Source organism: Hippocampus zosterae, chromosome 15 (genome assembly GCF_025434085.1).
Source record: "Hippocampus zosterae strain Florida chromosome 15, ASM2543408v3, whole genome shotgun sequence".
NCBI classification, from domain to species: Eukaryota; Metazoa; Chordata; class Actinopteri; order Syngnathiformes; family Syngnathidae; genus Hippocampus; species Hippocampus zosterae.
The window spans coordinates 6939458-6962628 of NC_067465.1; the positions used below are offsets into that span (position 1 = coordinate 6939458).

At 52.7% G+C, this 23171-nt stretch overlaps 1 protein-coding gene across 7 annotated transcripts; it reads left to right on the plus strand.

Moving 5' to 3' along the window:
• The first annotated feature begins 119 nt into the window (after positions 1-119).
• LOC127616241 (disks large-associated protein 1-like) lies at positions 120-22945 on the plus strand. Of its 7 annotated transcripts, none has more exons than XM_052087715.1 (15): positions 120-449; positions 7995-9454; positions 12615-12829; positions 13652-13847; positions 14487-14766; positions 16402-16526; positions 17194-17319; positions 17444-17590; positions 17729-17811; positions 18067-18112; positions 19001-19297; positions 19358-19490; positions 20059-20150; positions 20259-20411; positions 22124-22945. In XM_052087715.1, the coding sequence occupies exons 2-15, from the start codon at positions 8075-8077 to the stop codon at positions 22349-22351; spliced, it is 3501 nt and encodes a 1166-aa protein (XP_051943675.1). In that variant the 5' UTR covers positions 120-449; positions 7995-8074; the 3' UTR covers positions 22352-22945. The 7 variants fall into 7 exon arrangements, with proteins under 7 accessions (XP_051943675.1, XP_051943679.1, XP_051943677.1 ...); XM_052087719.1 differs by lacking the exon at positions 22124-22945 and adding an exon at positions 20776-21098; XM_052087717.1 differs by having other exon boundaries at positions 122-449; positions 22127-22945.
• Positions 22946-23171: the final 226 nt, after the last annotated feature.

The following is a 23171-nucleotide window of genomic DNA, read 5'->3' on the forward strand; positions in this document are numbered from 1 at the left end:
CCGGAAGTGGACTTGCCGAAATAAATGAACAGAAGGAAGACGGTCTGTGACGACACATTACAAATAAGACGAAACAATAACATGTAAGCATCTTTGAGTCACCTAAAAAGCTTTATAAGTGATATTAGGTTTTGTATAATGTATCGTAATATCACAATTTCCTTCGACAAACTCGGAGGACACCGAAGCGTCAGCGGTGGTGGAGGAGGGTGAGAAATGGTCGCTTTTATTTTTGTAAGCACATACCGGAACCAAGAGCGGTAGGACCGGGGCGTCCACCTGAGCCGCTGAGCGCAAGCTTTCGCCACTTGATGCCCACACATTGACGTCGACGCCCACTCTCGAGCACCTCTCCCTCACGTTCCGCCGGTGGACGTCGCCGCGGGTACCGGAAAGGGACGCGTCTTTGGATGCTAGCCGTTGAGCGACGATGTGAAGAGCCGAACGAGGTAAGGTCGCTTTAGCCCGTCCGGTCTAATGACCGAGCGGCCGGGCGTTGCGAGAGTGAACCGTTTCTCGGCGAGAGATGCCGCTGCGTATGACCGACTCATTTCGCCTGCTCGGGTGCTCGTCGTGGGCTGTTGGTTTCGTCGAGTCGCTGCTGCCGCGGCTCTTCCAGCTTCAACATCTTCGGCGTCACCGTCGCGCCGATGGAGATCCGCCGCTGTGGTCGTGGGTATTTTTTATTGCCCCCACCCCCAAACCTCCCCCAACCCCGGCATCGCCGAACGCCTTAAAATATGTCATTTAGGATTAATCGAACACCCACATTCGTAGGCTACTTTGAAGGGACGTGGTGGTGGTAGGGGGGCATTCTGACCAAACGATTGTAGGAAGTGAACAGACGTGCCCCTTGAAGGTAATCAACGGAAGCGAGTTTCCCGGCCGCTCGAAGCAACATTTCACACCTCTTCACGTGTCAGACTCCTTCCGCGAAGGCGGCATCCAAGTCACGTTTTATGTCACAGCTTCCTCCGCGGAAGGCTGCTCATTTTGCAGGGAAATGAGCACAGATTGAACAGGTTACCGCGCTGCCAGGCAGAGGGTCATTGTCCCAAAATCGACTGACGCCAAGTGTGATGCAGTCCTCTTCCCGTAACTTGGTTGTCGCCCGCTCGTGGCTTGGGATGAGAGGACAAGGGATCTCTCGCTTCTCATTCCAGAGGACCAACTGGTGATGAACAGCGTGTGGGCAGAGCGTCGGCTCTCCAAAGATTCCTCTTTTGCACTCGCACCGCGGGAAGGCCGCGCCGACGTACTTTTATCGTCGACAAAAAGGAATGAAATAACCGCACGCATGCCGGCAAAGCGGAACAAACATTTTCGTGAAACAAAAGCAACTAAAATAAAGGTCTGAGTCTTTTGGAAGCAACTGAAAGGACATTTGCCATTTGCAAAGCGAATTAAGCCATTGGTAGAAGCGTTGGCGTTCATCTTTTTTCAAGGAATGTCATTTGCAAACTTTTTGGGTTCAGTGAATGATGCCTTTCTTTTTTGAGTTGATTTGATATATAGCAGATCTGTGAAGCATTGAAAAGTGAATTTTCTGTACATTCGGAACCTGCGGGGGTGACCGTGCGCCACCATTGGTTAATTTAACGGTGACCTGCTTTTTTATTTGAGTTTGTCAATCCTCTTTTTGTTACATTGCTGAGGGTGCAGTCAGTGCGCACTCGCACCAAAATAGATCCTATTCATAACATGCGTATAGACACGCCATTTAGTTAGGGGTGGGCAATTCTGGGGGGGCCGGGCGGTCCCCTGCATGTTTTCCACATCCCCCCGCTGCAAGCCACCTGATTCAGATGAACAGGTTCAATATGAGGCTTCCGCAGAGCTTGCTGATGATCTGATGGTTTGACTCGGGTGGCTCGCAGCGGGGAGACGCGGGAAACCTGCGGGGGAGCGGCCCCACCCGACAAAAATGGTTCACGCTCAAAATGGGACATCTTTTCCAAGCCCCCATTCCCCCCATGTCTTGCAGCAGTCTGCTATCGTTCAGCCAGACAGATCAACAAACAAAGCAAAAATGAAAATATGACCTCCTCTCCTCAGGGAATCACATTTATGAAAGGGGAGGAAGATGTCAATCAAGCTCGGAGCACACGGTTTCAACTTTTACAAGTGACCGAATACGCACGGCTGCAATAAAAGTTGGCGGGGGCTTACTTAAAAAAACCAAAACTAAACATTTCCGGTTAGAAAATGCAACCCAAGAAACAAATGTTTTAATGCAGGTTGCGCATTTTGTGCATTATTTTCCAATGTACTGTTCAGCAATCTCTCCCAAAATCTTGCTGCCCGTCTGTCTCCCGATAACATCTGCCTACCTCCAGACCTAACTGTCCGTCTCTCTCTCTCTCTCTCTCTTTGAATTCTTCTTTAATTGGTGAGGTGGCAGGACCCAATAGAAATCTCCTTTGACATTTCCGTGGGGGTGAAGGACGTGCGTTTGCGGCTGTCACTGAAGGCGGCCTAAGTGGAGAGGCGCCGCGGATAGCGCTGTTCTATTTGTGTCAGCGCGAGCTCCTTGAAAGCCGGGTCTTGAATAGGATGGGATGTACTTGGCCACGCTATGCTAAATGATGTATTAGCCACAAGTGCAGTCCGGCAGAGGCACTTATGCCCCGACGCAAGGGGACTTGGCGTCACTCCTCCTCCACCTGGGCAATCGGCCCCCCGTCAGGGACTAGCCCCTTCCGGGTCCCACTCGCAAGGTTCACACCCTGTGCCGGTCCCGCAAGGGCCCTCGCCTGATTCTTGTTTAACTCGTTCAGTACCAGCCAAGTCTGAAAAGACGTTTAAAAACGTCTTTGGGAGTGAATGAGTTAAGGAGGGTTGTGGGGCGTTCCGGTGAGACCCCGCCCCCTTCCCTGTCGGCTGATGGGCATTTTTCCTTGTCGGCTGATGGGCACTTCTTTTGCCCTCACTGCTCAGTTTGAGAAGTAAGTCGCTTCATGCCCCGTCATGCTCTTGAGTGCCCAGTTGTTTGTTAATTGAACGGCGGTGCCGTTCAGCGACCCGTTTATGACGGAAGAAAACATTTGATGGTGGCGATCGTTCTTTCCATTTTTGCCTCGCTCCAGGCTTTTGGTGTTTGCGATCACTTTGAGCGCTGCGAAAACGGTTGCCCAACCACGCCTGTTCTGTGACGAAGGAGGGATCCGGTAAGGTTGCCGAATCTCGGCGCGTCGACACAGGTCGTCGGCATGAAGTTCGGCATGAAGGACAGTGTTTCCAAAAGCACGTACGTCACTGGCGGAACACGCATGGCACGTGCGCATTACAACAAGCCACCACAAGTGTCCCGAAGTGGCCGTCAAGGCACACGGAGGACCGGCGGACTCGATGCCCACTCAACGTTTCTTTTAATATCGGTGTCAGATTTGTAATGTGATGAAAATGTGTCTAGCACGCCTCTCATGCTTTTGTTAGATGGAAATGGACGTTGACTGCGATTGGCAGTGGCTCCCGCTGTTTTCACTGTTGTATTGCATTAGCGTCGGTGCTCTGAAACCTCAAAGTCAGCGCAAAGTTTCGGCTAAGCGGCAGCGACGCTGTCAAGAACATCTGCGTGACGGTCGTAGCTCTGCTCCGTCCTCTTTCCTCCTACGGTGAGACAGGCACACATTTGCGTCATCGTAAGCTTGAACATGAAATCCCGGTGCAGATTCCCAAAACGTGGCCACCGGGACTATTCCAGCTGCAAACTGCCCATTCTGCCTTTCCCCACTGTGATGTTGCCACACGTCACGCGATGAGCAGCCCGTCTTCCGCGGGCCGGGGGTTCGAATGAAACCGAGCTTCATGAGTGGACATGGGCCTTGAAGAGACGCGGTCGATGAAACGTGAGGACGTGGAGATGTGTGACACAGACGAGACTCTGCTGCAGACTTTCGCAGCTCGGCGCGCCGTAAAGCGGCCACTTTCCCAAAAAAGGAGCGCGACCTGAGCTCTGTCCTCATGCAGATTTGGTGCTTGTTTATTACCAAGGTGACGAGTGTACTCCAAGAGGCCATATTCTTTTTTTTTGTTGTTGTTTATCAGGGTTTGGGTGAAGTCAAACAGATCAAATAGCGACATGGAAGCGGAGCTTGAAGTTTCCTGTTGCTCCGACGGAGTTCCATCAACCTTTGTGGTGTGACTGGGTATTCCATTCGGGTTAATTGCTTGTTGCGACCTCGTACATCCAATTTATTTGTGGGGGCGGGGGCCCGGGGGCCACGTCATCATTCCACAGTCCAGCAGCGCGAGCGTCACGACGAGAAGAAATGAAAGCAGTGCCCAGACTACGGAAATGATGATCCAAGATGAGGTGTCAAATTTGATGATTCACGCTTGTTTCACAGTCGTCTGGTCATTTCGGTCCCAACTCCTTCACACATCCCACCACTGAGCTGTTCCCTTATCCTTCTGTCTGTCTATGGTCGGCTTCCCGGGGATGCGCAAACACAAAAGTGGATTTTGCGTACGGCGTCGTAGCCCCACGCGCCGCGATCGAGGAAAATCAAGGCGCCACGTATCGGCAGGCAGAGAGAAGGAGAAGCGGCCGCCCACGCGCTTCTCCTCAGTCCTGCGCTCGGAAGACGAGGTTGAATCACATCAGTCGGTGGGCGAACAGAAGAGGGAAAGAACACACGCCAATTCTCACATTTTTTTTGGGGGGGGGGCGGATGATGATGGGAGGTAATGTCGTGGATTGAAACTCAAAGTGATTGATCGGCCTGGAATTGAATACAGTACTACTTTCGTCACGCTTCATACGATCGCTGCAATTTCAAGGTCTGGCGTTGTCGCAGCAATGTGCTCATATTGACGGTGCGCCCTATCCAAGCGTATCATGTGGGAAATACGTGTTGCTATGACGCACACATATACCGTGTATATACACACACACACACACACAGTGCTTGGTTAGGATTTAGCGTGACAATCCCCCGTTGTGAATCCGAACGTCTCTGGCCAAGTCCACCTCCAGTGTTGGTATCCAAGTGCAGAGTGACTCAAAAAGGCTTTTTATTCGCCAGCTTCCATTGAGACGAAAATAGCTTGATCCCAGCCCCGTTTTCATTCCTCCTCACGCCTACACGCAGATTCAGCGCAGCAGTCTGCTACATGTGGCTCTTAATGGAAGGATGGCGGTACAAGGAAAGTCGGGGTACGTTCGGCTCCTGTTTCGGCCCGGCTCTCTTTCGGACGGATTTCCTTCCGAGTTCCGCTCACCGATTGGCAAACCGAGCTTGCGGCCTGCGTCATGTTTAGTTTGACATCCAAACGTTGTACGTCTAAGTCCCGGCTTTTCCCGGGCAAACTCGGTTATCTCGGCGCTTGCGCGGCTGGGTCGTCTCCAAAGGCTCCAGTGTGATTTGCTGTTTTGTTTTTGTTTTTGTCTTGCCGTGTGATTGGCTGGCAACCGGCCTGTTGCCCAAAGTCAGCTAGGGATGAGCTCTTGCGAACCAGGCTGAGGCGAAGCGGCGCGGAAAATGAATGCACGGATGGACGGATTGTGCAAGTGGTCTTGATTTTGTCGCTGGTGACTCTTCATTAATGGGGAGTGAGGATCACTTGTTCCATGGCCTCAAATGTCACCTTTCCGATCGGCACTTGAGTCGGTTCACTTTTGTGTCCTTACACTGGAAATTCTACAATCTTACAAACCACGATGTTTAAAGTCAGTCTTTTTGGATCCGATTTGGATTTTGATACACATTATTGTGAGTCCAATCTCTTTTCACTGGCACCGTGGAATTCAAAATGACCAACAGAACAGAAAAGCATTCATTCATTCATTCATTCATCTTCCTAACCGCTTGATCCTCACTAGGGTCGCGGGGGGTACTGGAGCCTATCCCAGCCGTCTCCGGGCAGTAGGCGGGGGACACCCTGAATCGGTTGCCAGCCAATCGCAGGGCGCACAGAAATGAACCACCATTCACACTCACACTCACACCTAGGGACAATTTAGAGTGTTCAATCAGCCTGCCATGCATGTTTTTGGAATGTGGGAGGAAATCGGAGCACCCGGAGAAAACCCACGCAGGCCCGGGGAGAACACAGGGAGGCCGGAGCTGGAATCGAACCCGGTACCTCTGCACTGTGAAGCCGACGTACTGTGAAGCCGACGTGCTAACCACTGGACTACCGGGCCGCCAAAAGCATTCATAAAAATCTTATTTTGTGTGTGTGTGTGTGTGTGTGCGCGTGTGTGTGTGTTTTCCCCTGGACGAAAAGAGAAAATAATAATTGACTCTGTCAGTTCATTTTGTGCAGATGTTAGTTTTGTCAATACAACATCAATCAATGGTCAAATGAATTTGTCTCTCTTCTTGCCAATAGGTAATAGAGTCAACATTATGTGTTGCTCACTTGGCGGGGGGGGGGGGGGTCTGACCTGTAAATGGTCACGGGATTTCTACACCCAGCAGTCTAAAATTTGTTCAATAAAGAAATAAAAATAGGAGGAAATATGTGAAGAGAGTCGCCAGCTGAGCTCTGTGCGAAAAAAAAGAAATCATATAATGTCAGCCAGTGTTAAATTGAATATAGAGTGAGTGAGAAGGGAAAAAACGAGGGAGCGAGCGGGGTGTATTCAAGGGAGAGCGCTCATCTTGCATCTACCGGTGGAGCTGTCGGACTGTGTTAAGCCGCGTCTTCTCGGGTCAAGTAGGACAGAGGAATGCCAAATACACATCCCGCAACTCTGCCATGAATACAAAAGGCAACCGCTGACGCCATTTTCCTTGTGGGACGGCGGTTACGAGAGTGGACAGCTTAGCATGCGCCCCCGTTTGCGTGCCAAGCAGCGCGCAGCTGTGCGGGGCCGCTTAAGAGTGGAAGAGAAGAAATCTCCAGTTGAGATGAATGAGCGTGTACCATAAATGCAGCCATCTCTCTGTTGGTTGTTTGGCTACCGACTCGCACCAACGCCGCCGACCGACCACGGGCACTAACCCCCCGCGGCGCGGCAACTCCGCTTCCCTGATTTGGCTTTGTTCCGTGCACAAGAAGATGCGAGCGTTGTGGCAGGGCAGCTCGTGGCCGCTTCACCATGACAGCGCGCTCGCTCGCGATGCCCCGAGCATCCGCGAGAACATGGCCGCGCCAAAGCCGCCTCCCCACTCACTCCCCACCCGGGGTCAAACGGTCAAAGCTAGCATCGATGATGCCATTGTTAGCGGCCGTGGCGTGAATTTGTCCGTCAAGGTGGCGTTCACGCTGAAAGCTCAAGACGGGTTTTGGAGCAACGTTTACTGGCATACGAGCATCGTCCTTTTCAGGGACGTCCTTTCCCCATTTGCTTATTGATGATGGCGTGGGCAACCTGAAGAGACGCCCATTAGAAAATGGATGGATGGATAAAAGTGTGGCGTAATTGTAAAAGAGTGCGGGGACTGGATAGCCGGCGGTCCGGATGGGTTTCCCCGTGACCCCCGTGTGGCGCGTTACGACGCGCAAAGTACCACGACGGAGACCTCGGACTGTTGAGCGCCCGAAATTCGATATCAAGCGAGAAAGGGAGCGAATCGCACCTACAAAGCTTCAGCAATGCGCGTCCTCTGCCCTCCGAACACTTGTTGTCAGCCTGCCATGCATATTTTTGGAATGTGGGAGGAGCACCCGGAGAAAACCCACGCAGACCCGGGGAGAACATGCAAACTCCACACAGGGAGGCCGGAGCTGGAATCGAACCCGGTACCTCTGCACTGTGAAGCCGACGTGCTAACCACTGGACTACCGGGCCGCCCTTACTTTAATTCAATCTAAAAAAAATAATAATAACAATTAGTTTGATTGTGTGATTTCTTTCATTTTAGGTCAATTGCTTTGAAATCTCCGCTTTTCAGTATCATCTAACGGCCCGAAGTGGGCAGCGATCTCTTCCGTCATATCACGTCATTGTTGTCCGGGTTGAAATTGCGGTCTTGTTGCTTTTGGAGGGATTCGCCGCCTGGCAAAATAAAATGTCTTACCTCCTCGATGTCCTTCTCTTTCAGAGTCCGTGGCTCTCTTCTCAGGGAAAGACATCCAGGGCCGTTCCCGTTTGGCATCCTGCCTTCCTCTCCCCCCCAGCAACATGAAAGGCCTCTCGAGTAGCCGGAGTCACCATCGCGTGGCGTCCTACGAGCCATCGTACGATCCGCTCGGTCAGCACGTTGACCGCAAGCCATACTTGATCAGTCAGATGGACATGCCGCTTCCTATCGCGGTGCCGCATCCGAACGAGCTGTCGTACTACAACGCTCCGCGTGCCTCGTACCCCTCCGACAATAACAGCGTCGTCCCGTATGGAACCTTTCCGAGACGATGCCATTCCACCTCCTCATCTCACCATCCTGAGGTAAAGGATGAGTGTATGGCCATGGTACCTTATGTAGGAACAGGGAGAGGAGGAGGAGGAGGAGGAGGAGGAGTCGGCGGCGGCGGAGGCTACGGTGGTAAAACACCCGGCCGGGTACCGGCGAACGTCGCAGACCCGTTTGAGCATCAGTCATCATTTCCCAGGGACGGTTACCATACACTGCAATACAAACGAGGAATGTTGGCCCAGAGTGGGGGGATGGAGCCCAACGCCAACAACGACAGCCCGGGGAGGATTCGCCACCTGGTTCACTCGGTCCAGAAACTGTTCACCAAGTCCCATTCGCTGGAGGGGCCGCACCACACGCAGTCCGTCAAGGGGGCCAGTCACGGGAGCGTTAATGGTGGCGGCGGGGGAGGTGGAGGTGGTGGTTCCAGGGCAAGTCCGGAGGGCGACGCCCCACCCGTGGGAGCGCGGCAGCGGAAGCGCAGCAAGAGTCGGGAGCGCTGTCGATCGGCGGAGCCCAAGCAGCGAAGCCACCACCATCACCACCACCGGCTCCACGGCTCGGCGTCGGCGCCGGGCTCCGGATATTGGAGCTCCGACGATAACCTGGAACGGGAGCTGTGCCTCTACCACCCTCACCACCACCAACCGCCGCCCTCACCTTCCCCCTCCGTTTCACCCTCGCCCGTCGCCATGACGACGGGCCGCTACCCCGGCCACGCTCACGACAACTTCGCCCTGTCCCAACACTACTTGGCGATGGACCCTTACGACACGATCGGTGAGCGCGCGCACGGCCACGCGCACCGCGGCCACCCGCGCCACCATTCTGCCCTCAAAGCCTCCCGGAGCAACAACGATGTCAAGTACGCGGCGCCGCCCCCCTGCGTGCCGGTTAGCGCTAGCGGCAATGACATCGGTGGAGGAAGCGGCCCCTCGCCGTCTCTGGGTCCCGCGGACGCGGCCCCAGTGAAGAAAGGGGCGTGGTCGTCCAGCTTAACGGTGAGCAGGGCCCGAGAGGTCTACACCAACCACAGCAGCCACAACCAGCTCAGAGCCGGCGCAGGATCCGCTAACCTAAACCTAGATAGAGATCTAGTCAAATCTAAGGGCGGTCGGCAACGGGAGCACACTTGCCATTTACTACAGGTAATTCAATTCCACCTCGATTCCAAGCCGCAACCGGTTGATTCCCCCCCCACCCCCTTCTGTCGATCGTCCCCCCACCCCCATCATTGACAATGTTTCCTCTGAGCCCGTGCGATTCAATCCATCGCGATTGCCCCAACCCACTCGACCGACGTCTCACAAATTATGCTCGGGCGTACCGTCGCTCTTTTCAGTCGTTTCCGTCCGAATTGACTTGGTCTTACGGAACGGGACGCCGATGTCGGCCTGACCGTCACGGTCCGCGTCTTCACGACTAATTGAAGCCGTCCAGGCTTTTTAGCCTCGGCGTGATTGCTGACTGAAATCAAGAAGCAAAATGTGACAGTCGGTTGTCGCGCCCGGACATTATCTTTCAACGAACATTGCGGCGTCCTGTCTGCCGGAGCATTTTGAAGGCGCTCCAAACAAACTTTGGACTCTGGAAACCGGTCCAAAGGATTGTTTGGTAATCCGCGCCAGTAGGCCGCCGATCGCTTGGCTCCACGGATAATGATGTCGATCGCACGTTGACATGAGTGCGACGAATGTTTTGGGGTCGTTGCGGCTTGGTCGCGGGTCTCCCCGATTGCGTTGATGTCAATCGAACGCCGTCTTCGAGATTAGACGTGAAAAACCGCGCGCACAATCGCGTCAGCATCTCGTATTCGGAAGGCCAACGTACCGAGGGCTTTCGAGGGAACATTGCAAAGCCAAAGATCGCCCCCTGCAACCTTCTCCCCGGCTCTCATTCACGTAGCTGACTGGCATTCGGGCGTTTTATGCACCTCACCCCCTGCCGCCCACCCGCACCTCCTTTCGTCCCTCTTGGTTTGGAGAGCCTCTTTCTCCCTTTTCCTCCTCCTCCTCCTCCTCCCGACACCATTTTAGCTCAATGGAGAAGTAAGCGCGGTCAGTAGCGGCCTTACTCTCTCAACGCCAAGCGATAACATGAACATCCTTTCCTCTTTGCCCACACCATTTTGAATTGACTCTCACTTCTGTCCCGACCATCACTTTGTTTTGCCTTGTCGTTTCGGTCTTGTCGTTTTCTCGATTTATTTCTTGGGTGTACTTGTGATGCGGGGTCTATTTTGTTGCGCCTGCGTTAGGGGGGGATGTGGCGTTACGTTTGTTGGTGTTTGTTGTCGCCGGAGTCGCGTACGTGGAGGACGCAAACAGCAGATTGCGAGCAGATTGTTTTGTTTGCTAAAAGGTGAATCCGTCAACAAATGTGGCTACATGATAAAAAAAAAAAAAATCGATCGATCTGATGGACGGAAGCACTGCGCAAAACTTGAACCCAACGACAAAGAATTTGAGATCACGGTGACGCCGAGTCCGATGAAAGGCAGAAATGGATTTCTGATCCGCGTCTATGAAAGAGCGGACGCGGTCGGAACAAACGATTCTGAGCTTTTGACCGCAAGAAAGGCTCCGCCCCCAAAAGCTTGTGGAATTCCATCGCTCATGTCGAAACACGTTTGCATTTTGTTTGCTCGTTATTGACAATGTCTCTCTTTGTTGTCGCCGCGTTTGAAAAACACCGACCCCTCACCATGTTTGACTCACATGACTCAATCATGATGAAGAAAATTCGCTTTGCTCTGCAACACGGCGACCGACATCTGATTTCGCAAGAAATCATTGAAGCATTGAAACATTGAAATTCAACAAAGGTGGCAAATCTGCTCGTTTCCTTGCGTCGATGGAGCAGCGGCATTCGACTCGTTAATTGGAAAGGTGCCCCCTCCCCCTCTCAGCCATCGGCCGTACAGCGACACACCGTCGGCGATCGGGATCGGTCCAGAAACGTTGACGAGAAAGGAAATACAACCGAGTGAGTCGCACTCGCCATCAAACGTTCATCAACGCAAGCGGCCGGACTTTCTCCTCGGCCCCCTTCGGCACAACAAGTGCGGGCCGCGGCGGAAGCGAGCGCCACGCGTGGGCGGGAGGCACCGCCGATGCCGCGCCGCCACTGCAGCTGCTGCCTTCCCCGTAGTCGCTTTTTATAGCCAAACTGCTCATTTGTGTCTCTCTTACGTCAAAGGCTGTCGCGCGCACGCGGAGAGACGGACCAGATATCCGCTCATCCTCTTCCCCTCGGTGACTCACGCGTAATTAGTCAGAGGAGCGGCGAAATTCGCCTGCCGCTCGTCTCCTCCATGGTCTGTCAAATTGACGCCACCTCGGAGGAAGGCCGCAAAGCCGCTTTTGCCGCGTTCCGCCCACTGGTGCACCGCTGTTGCCAAAAACGGAGGAGCGGCGCGGGCGGTTGTGACGTGCCCACGCCACGCAGACGACCATTCGGGCTTCAGTCCTTCACCAAAACCCGTCATCCCAGTCTCGCACAGCTGGAAAGTGAGATAGAAAAATTAGGGAGAGCTGGCATAAAGCGCCGCGTGCGCACACACACATATCTATAGAACATATGTGTGTGTACATAAAAGCTCGCCGGATCCCTCCTCGTGCCTCGTTTTCCGCCGCCATGATGATCCGTGTCGAGACCGGGCGCTGAGATCGCACGGTGCAGCGAATACTTGTGAACGCTAAGCATTAATCGGTGGATGGGTATTGGTAACCACGGTAACCATCTCGAGGCGGCCTCTTGCGGTGCTGAAGAAAAAACAATTTTGACGAGACGTCGAGCGCCATTTCCAAGCGCTAACAACGGTTTTGCAACACTTTTCAAAACGTGTTCAAAACGTTTTTCTGAACCCCGACCAAAGCCACAACTCGCTACGTTCGCGAGCGTTCGCCGTTCCGTGAGCTATGGTCTTCAGGATTATCATTCTTATTGTTATAACCCCCCCACCACCCCCCCAAAAATGTTCTTGAGAATTCCTCACTTTGCTCGCCTCCAGAACACTCTTGCACATCTTTCGCCAGTGCGCCGGTGAACTGAATCGACTCCTGCAAAGCAGATGTATAAAGTAGCCTGAGAGAAATTTCCGTGCTCCTTTCCTCCGCTAATGAGCCAACAAACGGTGCCATGGCGCCGTGATCGCGAGCATCAGCGGAACGCGAATCTCTTTACCGGCCGGGCGGCGGACTTCCCGTCGGTGCCGTTGGCTCTTTTTAACGCCCGGCGGGGCGCTTTGGGTGCAGGGGCGCGGGCGGCATTGATGGCAATTGTTTGTGGACCCCTACGAATGACCAGGTACCTCAGGACGAGTGGAGCGCTTTCTCGCCTCTGGGGAAGGAGGACGACATCCCGTGCCGAAGGATGAGGAGCGGCAGCTACGTGAAAGCCATGGCCGAGGAGGACAGCAGCGACTCGGACGGGAGTCCCAAACCTTCCCCCAAGATGCAGGCGCGACGTGCCAGCTACTTGAAGGCCACCCAGCCCTCGCTGACCGAGATGACCACGCTCCAGTAAGGGTCGCTAGCTCATTGTCCTTCGGACAACACCGCCTTGTGTTGGTCCGCGCCGTTTTAATCCCCAATTTGGTCGAGATCCGCGGAAAGTGCGCGCGGGTGCTTCTGCAATCATGGTGAGAAAGAAGGACATTGACAAACGGATCGAGTTTATTTTGCGTTCATTTGCGCCTGACATTTCTGAGCATTTGTTGTTCCTTTGAATTGGATCGACTCGGATCGTTTGGGTGTGGGAGAGCTCGTCCTCGCACTTTGTCTCGCTCGATCAAAGCCACGGTGGCGCCGGATCCGAAACATTTCCCACCGAATCGAACCCTTACGTATTGTAGCTATCGCGTATCGCATCAAATTTTTTGTGGAGAGATGCACGGTTAGCCAAACGTATGCCACTTTTGAGTTCCTCGACCTCGATTTGGTCGAGTCCAAACCAATTCTGGCACGATTTGAAGTCGAATAAAATAAGACCGACTGGGGCTACAGCTCCCACTGCCCACCGATTTGAAAGTCTCGACATGTCCCGTAACGTCGCTACGTTAAAAAAAAAAAAGTTTACTCTGGTTTTTTTGGTTTTTTTGTTGTTGTTTTTTGCGCCTCCGCTGAGTCACGTGTTCCGACCTTTGCCCGCGTTCCACTTTTTTGGATTGCAAACCACCGGCGCCTCCTTCTTGACAGTTGTAAGAAGGCTTTTGTCCCAAAAAAAGCAACGGGCATCGTGTCTTTCAAATTGCAAATTGCTATTGCGCGTCGCCCACATCGCCCGCAGGATTCCAATTTGTTCCGTGAGGTCCAAAGTCAACCCCGCCCTTGTGTCTCCCGTAGGATTTCCTCAGAACATTCCCCCAAACTACAAATCAGGAGCCACAGCTACCTGCGTGCGGTGAGTGAGGTTTCAATCAATCGAAGCCTGGACACCCTGGACCCCAAAACCCTTCTCGATCCCAAATCGTTGCTGTCCTCACCCCAATACCGCTCACGCAATGAAAGCTACATGAGGGCCATGAGCACCATCAGCCAGGTTGGTCGTGCTGCCGAACAATCAATGCACACTATGTTTGAGTTGTCTCTCCAAACGGACACGGTCACGCCGCCCGGACGATTTCTCAGACTACCGCGCGATCCGAGCTTTTGTCACAGCTGCCTGAGATTCACACCCTTTGGCGGCTTACGTCAAAGCTCTTTGACCGAAAGGACTTTGACGCGTGCTGAACTAGTTGGAGCGCGTGCCTCTAGAAGGTGCTTCTGGGTCCGTCCGTCCCTGCCGGGCAGAGACCCGGACTTTTCTCCCAGCCCACGGCGGACTTTTGCCGTCTGTGGGTCCCTGTAGGGGTTCTGAGCTTCCATTCACCATTCAAAAATGATTTCTTATCCGTTCAATGAGTACGTAACGATGATTCTCCAACACACCTCCCACATGGCAGCCTTCGTTTGCGCAGCCTAACGGCTTCCCTCGTACCCGGACTTTGGCCCGACTTCCTTTGCATGCGTCCTTCGTAACCGCGACGTGACCTCCCCGCATGCTCGACGGGCCTTGTGGCTCCACCGATGTGTTTTCTCCCCCGGTTTTGGGGTTTGTTTGATTTTTTTTTTTGTCCTCCCTCTGATTTGTCCCTTCTTCTTTCTCTGCCTGCGTGCGCCCTGTCGTCTCGCTCCTCAGTTGAGTGAAGTCGAAGTGAACGGGCAAATTGAGCAGGTCTGCGAGCAGGTGTACAGCGAAATGCAGGCTCAGGCCATGCGGAGGATGGACAGGATGGACAGGATGGAGACCTTGCCCATGCCGGGATGTTTCCGCATGAGGAGCCACAGCTACGTGAGAGCCATCGATCAGGGCTGCGCCGGGGAGGAAGAAGGAGAAGGGGGGAGACCCCTGCTTCTGCTGCCATCCTCTCCGCCGCGCACATCCGCCACCACCGTCAGGACAATCCAGAGCAGCACGGGTACGATGCGGCCATGCGCGTGTCCTCCTCGTCGGGTTGCTTGCTGTCGTTTGACCGGTCGGTTGGATGTTTTTTGCTTTCCGAAGGATTTTTGCTTTCCCGATTGGCGCTCTCTATTTGCGATTTCTCAACCGAGTTTTGTGGCCGAGTATGATGAAAAATGACGAAAGCAGCCTCTCGGGCCATGGAACGCTCACGCGCACAAGCGCAATCTTCCCAAAGTGACAGAGTTGGATGATTGGCCAAGCGTGAGCTGAACTTTGCCGCGAACCCCCCCCAAAGAATGTCGTCCCGTGACATGAAAATGGCAGCGCCCCAAGAGACCCGGCGCTCGCTGTTGGGGATTGTCTTTCTCCTCAGTCTGTTCCAGATGACCTACATTTCTTGCTCCGCTGGGAACTCATTCCGGGCCACATTGACACATTCTCGAGCGGTCGGAACCGAGCTCTTTACAGATGAGCGGACATTTTATTGTCCGCGGCGCTACGATGACCAGTGAACTGAACGGCGCCTTAAGGCCGTGCTGCAAAAGTAACTTCTCGCTGTGATGGTGCAGATTTTTGTTTTGTAATTTAGCAGTGGATGAATTCAAGGCGGCCCGGTAGTCCAGTGGTTAGCACGTCGGCTTCACAGTGCAGAGGTACCGGGTTCGATTCCAGCTCCGGCCTCCCTGTGTGGAGTTTGCATGTTCTCCCCGGGCCTGCGTGGGTTTTCTCCGGGTGCTCCGGTTTCCTCCCACATTCCAAAAATATGCATGGCAGGCTGATTGAACACTTTAGTGGTTAGCACGTTGGCTTCACAGTGCAGAGGTACCGGGTTCGATTCCAGCTCCGACCTCCCTGTGTGGAGTTTGCATGTTCTCCCCGGGCCTGCGTGGGTTTTCTCCGGGTGCTCCGGTTTCCTCCCACATTCCAAAAATATGCATGGCAGGCTGATTGAACACTCTGAATTGTCCCTAGGTGTGAGTGTGAGTGTGGATGATTGTTTGTCTATGTGTGCCCTGTGATTGGCTGGCAAACGATTCAGGGTGCCCGCCTACTGCCCGGAGACAGCTGGGATAGGCTCCAGCACCCCCCGCGACCCTAGTGAGGATCAAGCGGTTAGGAAGATGAATGAATGAATGAATTCAAAGGAAATGAAAAAGTCTCAGGCTTCTGGTTCAAAGTGAACCCATAACATTGTGCTGATTCATTCCCTCCCCACAAAAACCAAAACACGCTCTGCCCTGACCTCGTCTAAAAGTTGCCTTTTCTGCAGAAATTGTGACGAGGCCATTTGGTCCTGGGAGAAGGAGAGTGGGAATACCAGGACGCTTTGACGGAACGTCAGCAAAAAAAAGTGCCATCGCATTTAGCGCCCCCTTGAGGGCCCAGCGGTCGCGCATTGTCTGGCATCACAGAAGCGCAAGTCGCTCAAGTCGAGTGGGGCGACATCGGCCGCCTTAACGATCACAATTGTTCTCACCTTCACCCTTGTCGGTTTTCCGCCTCGTCCACGGTGGCGATCAAACGAGCGCCTCAGTCACAGAAAGTGATTGTCTTGAAAGCGGCCCGCGTAACGTGTGGTCAAAACATGTTGGGATGCTCCGTTTTGACGCCCTCCCCTTTTTCCTCCTTCTGTCCTTTTGCAATGCAGTGTCATCCTGTATCACGACGTATAAAAAAACGCCCCCACCGGTGCCGCCGCGAACGTCCACCTGCTCGACGGGCTCCAAGCCCTACATCTCCATTACGGCGCAGAGCAGCACAGAGTCGGCGCAGGTAAGCCTCGGCGGCGGCTTCCTCACTCCGACGTGCAGCAAGTTGACCCCCAAATGTTTCCGACGGTCCGGTCGAACCTGGTTCCGACTTGCCTGGAGGGACCTAGCGAATCTGCAGAACGCCACTTTGTCGTCGGCATTTCCGATAAAATACGGTGTAAAGTGGGGACGCCAGCACCAGGCTCTCAATATTGGGATCTTTTTGTCAGCAAAAAGCTGAATGGAGGCCAAATGAGGATCGGCGAGTGGATCCGGCTCGCCGTTGAAAGCTTTCATGTGGAACATTTACAATAGGAATATTTGTGACACTAATTTAAAAAAAAAATGCTGTCGCATATCTTTTAGCACGTCTTTTTATTTATTTATTTATTTATTTTTACAAATTTGACCGATAACACGTAAAAACATGCGCAATGCAGAAGTTACCACGTGTTGTAATTTATAGCTCTGATGTTTTAAAAATGGAGCAAAAATGTATTGACCAGCATCATGACCGCTTCAAACAAGTCAATCAGGAGTTTCCAAGATAGTTTTCTCATCATCTGACTGGGGTCGAAGGTCAAATCCGTTTTCCTGATGTGAGTGAGGAGATGGAATTTTTGATGGTGACAAAAAAAAAAAACAACAACAACAAAAAAACACTTATCCCCTTTTTGAAAACCAACCAGGATGCTTACATGGAAGAAGAGGGCCCAAGAGGTGACATGACCATCCAATCCGGCCTGAGTAACTCAACTGAGAGCATTGACAGCATGAAGGCTTTGACGGCCGCCATCGAGGCTGCCAATGCGCAGGTGGGTTTTCTGCAGCGCCTTTATCAACCGGCTCCTCTTTTGTTGTTGTTGTAGTCATTCTACTACTAGAATCTGCAATTTAGCTTGAGCGGGTTTGAATTTTTGTTGTTGTCTTTTTCTGCAGATCCACGGCCCAGCCAGTCAGCACGTCAGTCACAGCGCCGTGACATTCAACGCCGCTGCGCCGAGAGCTCTGCTTATGGAAGACCACCAGGATGAATACAGGAAAGAGGCACTCAGGAAGGGCAAATGTCTCTCCATAGGTATCCAGGTATTGATGGGACCCGATCTGTTGAGCATAACTTTGAATGACATCAATCTTCAGTCGTACAATATAGACGGTCCAAAAAAAAAAGAAAGGCCAGTTAATGATTCGCTCTTTTGGGCTGGGATTCGGGGTCCCCTGCAGGTGGATGGACCAGATGAGATTCTAGACCCAGAGGACCCATCCAAGTTCACTTCCGTTGGGGTGCAAGTGGAAGATGAACGACGGTGACTACCGGTTTCCTTCTTGCCTCACTTGTAAATTCGCCCGACGAGGTCCTCGCATGTGGGCTGCGTGGTTTGACGCGTAGGATTCCCTCCTTCTCTTTTCAAGCATCTCCTCGAGCGGGGCTGTCCGCACATTTTTGTTTGAGGGCCTCATCCGAAAATCCACTTCCGTATTCGGAAGCCCAAAAAAAGAAAACGTTGTAGGAAGGCGAACGTTTGTCAGTAACCTGCTGTTTGTTTTTCCCCCCCGCTCAGGTATCGTCGCTTCCAACGCTCCAACAGTGTGACAGCAGCCGTGCAAGTAAGACACGCTTGAAACTTTCGTGGTACCTCTTCCGTCTTCGCTCGTCCGCGCCTCGCCTTTTTGCGATGCAACCGTTCTCCGATTTGTATTCTCTGAGAAGAAAAAAAAGAAAAAAACTGGCCTATTGGCTGTTTTCTCAGATGGCCTCGGATGCCAAAGCCGCGCTTAATGGCAAATAGGATGACATCGTGCGCGTTTTTTTTTTTTTTTCTCAATCGATTCACCTGTTTTGAAAGGTTGCGATCCTGTTTGCTGAGCATCTTGGATGACATATTCACCCTTGAGACACAAATGCATCCGAAGGCGTTTTTTTGTTTTGTTTTGTTTTTTCTGGCTCGATTGCCGTACTCAGTCCAGACTCCCTCCGTCCCTCAGAAAAGCTACAGTACAATTTTCACGGTCAGCTGAGGTTGGAAAATTTGGAGTCCTGAAAGCGCAATGGTGACGGGAAATGTTTTTTTTTTTTTTTAAATAACAGTCAACATGCCGCTGTTTGGAAACCTTCATGATTTAACCAAGGGCAAATATTTGACACGAGCCCAAATCTCTTGGCACAGCAGCCAAAACAAACATTATCCAAATTCCCTCAGTCGGTCTGAGCGCGATCATTTGTGGAGACGGACGTGTCGCTTCACTTGACGCGCATGTCGCCGCTTTGCATTGCACTGAGTAAAACTGAGGTGCAATCGTCCCGTCAAATACAAAGATTTGGGCCCAAAATGTTTATCCGTTTTGAGATGAATTCCCAGTCCCAAATGTCGATCCAAGCGACTCCATTGTCGCCCGGCTTTGTTTACTCGATCCCTTTCACTTCTTGGCCCTTCTTCGTTCCGAAGGAGCCCGCATCAGTTTTTCTTCCGACCGCGACTCGTTTGCCCTAACCAGGCCGATTTGGACTTGCCGGGCCTGCTCGACGCTCCTCTGGCCTCTCCCGACACGGAGCCGGGCGTCCTCTCGCCGGGCGTCCTGTCGCTGGGCGTCCTCTCTCGGCAATACTCCCGCGATGCTGCCACCTCCACCGTCAGCATCCAGGGCTCAGGGAACCACTACCACGCCTGTGCCTCTGACGAGTACGAGGACGTGGGCTTCGACCCCTCCATCCTTCCCCCTCCGGACCCTTGGATAGACAGCGTCGGCGATGAGCTGGCCGATGGCGGCTTCAACAGCTCGGCCATCTTGGACGTAAGTATCAACTCACGTGACTTTGCGCCGAAACAAACACAGACGACGCGTGTGCGGCAGGCGGCGCAGCGGACGGTGTGTCAGCGAGACGGCCGATGGTTCCTCAAGCTGCTGCAGGCCGAGAGCGAGCGCATGGAGGGCTGGTGTCGGCAGATGGAGGCGGAGCAGCAACGGAACGACCTCCCGGAGGATGGTACGTCTCCCATCGGGTGTCTCCCCGTATTCACACCCCAAAAAGAGAAATGTCGTAATGTTTCGGACCGCGATTGATAACGGGACTTGCAAAGCAGGGGAACCAGATCTCACACGACAAAATGGGGTTCGTCGCGGTCTTAGGGCGGGTAGCCCCGAGCAAAAATCAAGGCGGGGCAGGAGCGCAGAGGGGATCGTCGCAGGCGACGCCACGCCTGACATCGGAACGGCGCGGAAACTGCTGACTCGAACGCGATGGCGATGGCGCCCTCCGACCCACGGAGGGCGCCATCGGGCGGAAAAGCGACATCCATGTGACAAGCTAGCGGCAAAGCCATCAAAGAGTTTTTTTTTCCCCAAAGAACAACAAAGAAAGGCGGAGAGGGTCTCAAGGTTGCGGAAAACCGTGAAAAACCACTTGGGACTGCCCCTTTTGTACTCGCGTGGTCAGACCATTTGGGTTTGATGCAACATTTGCTGGCGGCGTGCGCCTCGCGGGCGTTGTCCCATCCGGTGTTTTGCATCTGCTCCTCCTCCCGCGTCGTAACCTTGTTTTCCTGTGGTTGGAGTTCTGGGCAAGATGAGGAGCGCCGTCGGAAGTGCTCAGCTCTTGATGTCCCAAAAGTTCCAGCAGTTCAGGGAATTGTGCGAGGAGAACTTGGTGAGTGCTGTGGCTCTTCTTTAGTCTTCCAACACGGCTACCGGGCGTCCATGTTGGCGGGCGCTCGTGAGCCTCTTCCTCTTTGCCTTCCTTGTGCCCCTTCCGCAGAACCCCCTTGCGCACCCTCGTCCCGTAGCCTCCGACCTGGCTGGTTTTTGGGACATGCTTCAGTTGTCCATCGAGAACATTAGCCTCAAGTTTGATGAGCTGCACCAACTTCGCGCCAATAACTGGAGGGCCTTCGACCCACCCGAGAGAAAGGTACGCAAACGCACCCGCGACAGGCGATGCGCGCGACTGCGCCATTTCGAGAGTACTCTCGAGGAAAATGTGCACATAAAGTAGGCGTCCACGCGCATGTGCCCACAAAGGCATTCCTTGTGTGTACATCATAGTTAATCACTTGGAGGGGGGGGGGGTTATTTTTCAAATGTCATGTCTGCATCTCTGTATTAATGCCATCATGACAGACTTTTTTATTTTTAATCAGCTGCTCCTTCTGCGCAGTATCTGATATGGCTTTTCATCATGCTCACTTTTGACTCTGAAGGCTTCCTCATTTGCTCTCATGGGATTTTGTTTGTTTCTTTCTTTCTTTCCTTCTTGTGCTTCTTTGTGTTGACAGTGAAGGCGCTTGCCAACAGCCACGCATCCATCACCACAAGAAAACACCCCCAGGCCTTCACCTCTCCGGGCCTCCCTTGTTCCATCATGTCTGTCCGTCCATCCATCTCAGCGCAATTCTCTCTGCCCTTTCCTTGCTTTCTTGTGACACCCACCCACCGTCGCCTGACCATGTGTGGCTTTCTCGATGTGCCTTTTGGCAGTTAGATCGAGGTCAACAGATACAGGAGCGTTTTTGGAGTTTTTTTGTTGTTTTAAATCAATGCATTTTACAGTCAGGGAATCATAATATTACAACATGATGACAAATTTGATTCATTAGAAGCTTAAATCATGTCAGTATTATATTTTAATTTATTTTGGAGGGATGCTTCCATTTTTATAGATCATCATAATGAGCTAAAAGGGCACCGAGAGCTGAAAACGGAGGCATTTATTGGTGCCTTTGAATAAAACAAAACAAAAAATAGTGCAGCAATCATCAACCCAATTCCACTGAAATTCGGACGTTGCGTTAAACAGAAGTAAAAACAGAATACAATGACTTGCAAATCAGGTATTTGACTGAATACTCTCATTCCCGAGCAAAAAAATTCCAAAGAGGAAAAGAACCATCCGGACTGTCATTGAAAGTTGTGAAAAGAAAAAGTGATTTCACACGGCGGTCAATATGACCCCATCCGTCTCTGCTTTATTGGAAACCCGTTGCGGCCGCAGAATTCCAAACGAATGCTTACTTGCCCAAAACAATCAAGTCGTGCGGAAGATGGTTGGCAAATGATTGCGTCGTGTCTTTATTTGGGCTCGACACAACGTCCCAACTTGATTGCAATTCATTGGCCCGGCACAACTGAACTGGACATAGGCTGTGATTTTTTCACCTACCGCTAGAGGGAGCCTGCTTGCCGCCAGTGGGGAGCCCAGTTTGACGGCCTTTCAAAAGTCGACGCTTCATTTGATTTCACGGGGATGGCGGAAAAACAGCAGTCAGAAACGCTTTTTTTAAGTATCCCAGAAGGTTTCCTCGAACCTTAAAGCCAATTGTGTCATTAAAAAAAAAGACACACTGTTGGGATGCTGTTACTATTTATGCTTGTTTGACCAGATAAAAATACACGACGTTCACACGACACTGCTGGGCAAGAATATTTTCCCCCAAACTCTACTCTCTCGCGAACTGACATTATTCAGATTCCTCAAAAGGAAATCAGGAAAAGCGAACGGCAACGGGGCACGACCCGACTATTTCGGACTTCTCAAAATCCCCCAAAAGGGTCCGTCATGAGGACAGTCGTGCACGTGTGTTTCTTGAATTGCTCTTCCCTGCCCTCCCTCCCGCCCTCTCCCAGCAGGAGAGGCAGCTTCCACCTCCGGTACCCAAAAAGCCACCCAAGGCCCCGCAGCAGCACCCGCCTCTGGCCCGAGATCGTTCATTGGAAAGTTCCGAGAAACAGCGCCAAGAGGCCAGGAAGCGGCTGATGACCACCAAGAGAGCTGCGTCCGTGCGCCAAAACTCGGCCACCGAGAGCGCCGACAGCATCGAGATCTACATCCCGGAGGCGCAGACGAGGCTATGAGGACACGGCCGAGCACGTGGCGGCGGGCTCTTTACGGATGACTGTCAAATGTTCGGCAGCAGCTGACGGAGCCAAATCCAAACCTTCACAATGCTGCAGGGCCTCAAGTCGGACTGCTTTCCTGTTGTCGTCAAGCTGTGGCGCGCGTGCTACTGGGACAGAGCGCGATTGTTTCCTCGGGCCGGATGAACCCACGTGCGCCGCGATGACCACATAGAACGTGAAGGAAATGGAAAAAGCAATTCCATGCAGGAGTTTGTGAAAAGGTAATCACTGCCTACCGTAGCGGAGACCCGAGCCGGCTCACGTGTACCGATTGAAAATGCTTCTCCCGGAGCGCGCTTCTTTCGGTGAAATGCAGATGGAAAAACAAAAAAAAAAAAGGTTTAATACGACAACGGCTGTGAGGGCAAGCTGCCATTGCCGAGCGCTGACCTCTTGCGACGATGCAGATCGTGCGCCACCGTGGGTTCAAGGTAACCTGCTTTTTGATTTCATTTGAATTTTTCCACACGTTTTGGGTGAAAGTGAAACTGACATGATGCTTAGGGTGCGGCGGGCACTAACTCCAAAATATCGAATATTAAGAACGCAGACACGGTCGGCCTCGTTCGGCGTGAAGCCCAGATAACTCCCGAGATCCGTTCCTTTCAGCGCGATAGCCTGATTCCGACGATGCTCTTCGCGGCGACGCCAAAATCTCTCCCGGGGTGGATTCCTGGCAAGCCACTCATAAATGGTGTCCTGCGCATTCTTGTACGATGATGATGATCATTTGTGATTTTTGATGAAAGGATGCCGTATTTATTTTGTAATTTGT

What these genes read in the sequence shown, in the direction of transcription:
- LOC127616241 (XM_052087715.1), top strand. Translation starts at nt 8,075, where the DNA reads ATGAAAGGCCTCTCGAGTAGCCGGAGTCACCATCGCGTGGCGTCCTAC. An exon ending in ACACTTGCCATTTACTACAG is followed by an intron (nt 9,455 to 12,614) that starts GTAATTCAATTC and finishes ACGAATGACCAG; the next exon opens with GTACCTCAGGACGAGTGGAG. An exon ending in CAAGTGGAAGATGAACGACG is followed by an intron (nt 17,812 to 18,066) that starts GTGACTACCGGT and finishes CCCCCCGCTCAG; the next exon opens with GTATCGTCGCTTCCAACGCT.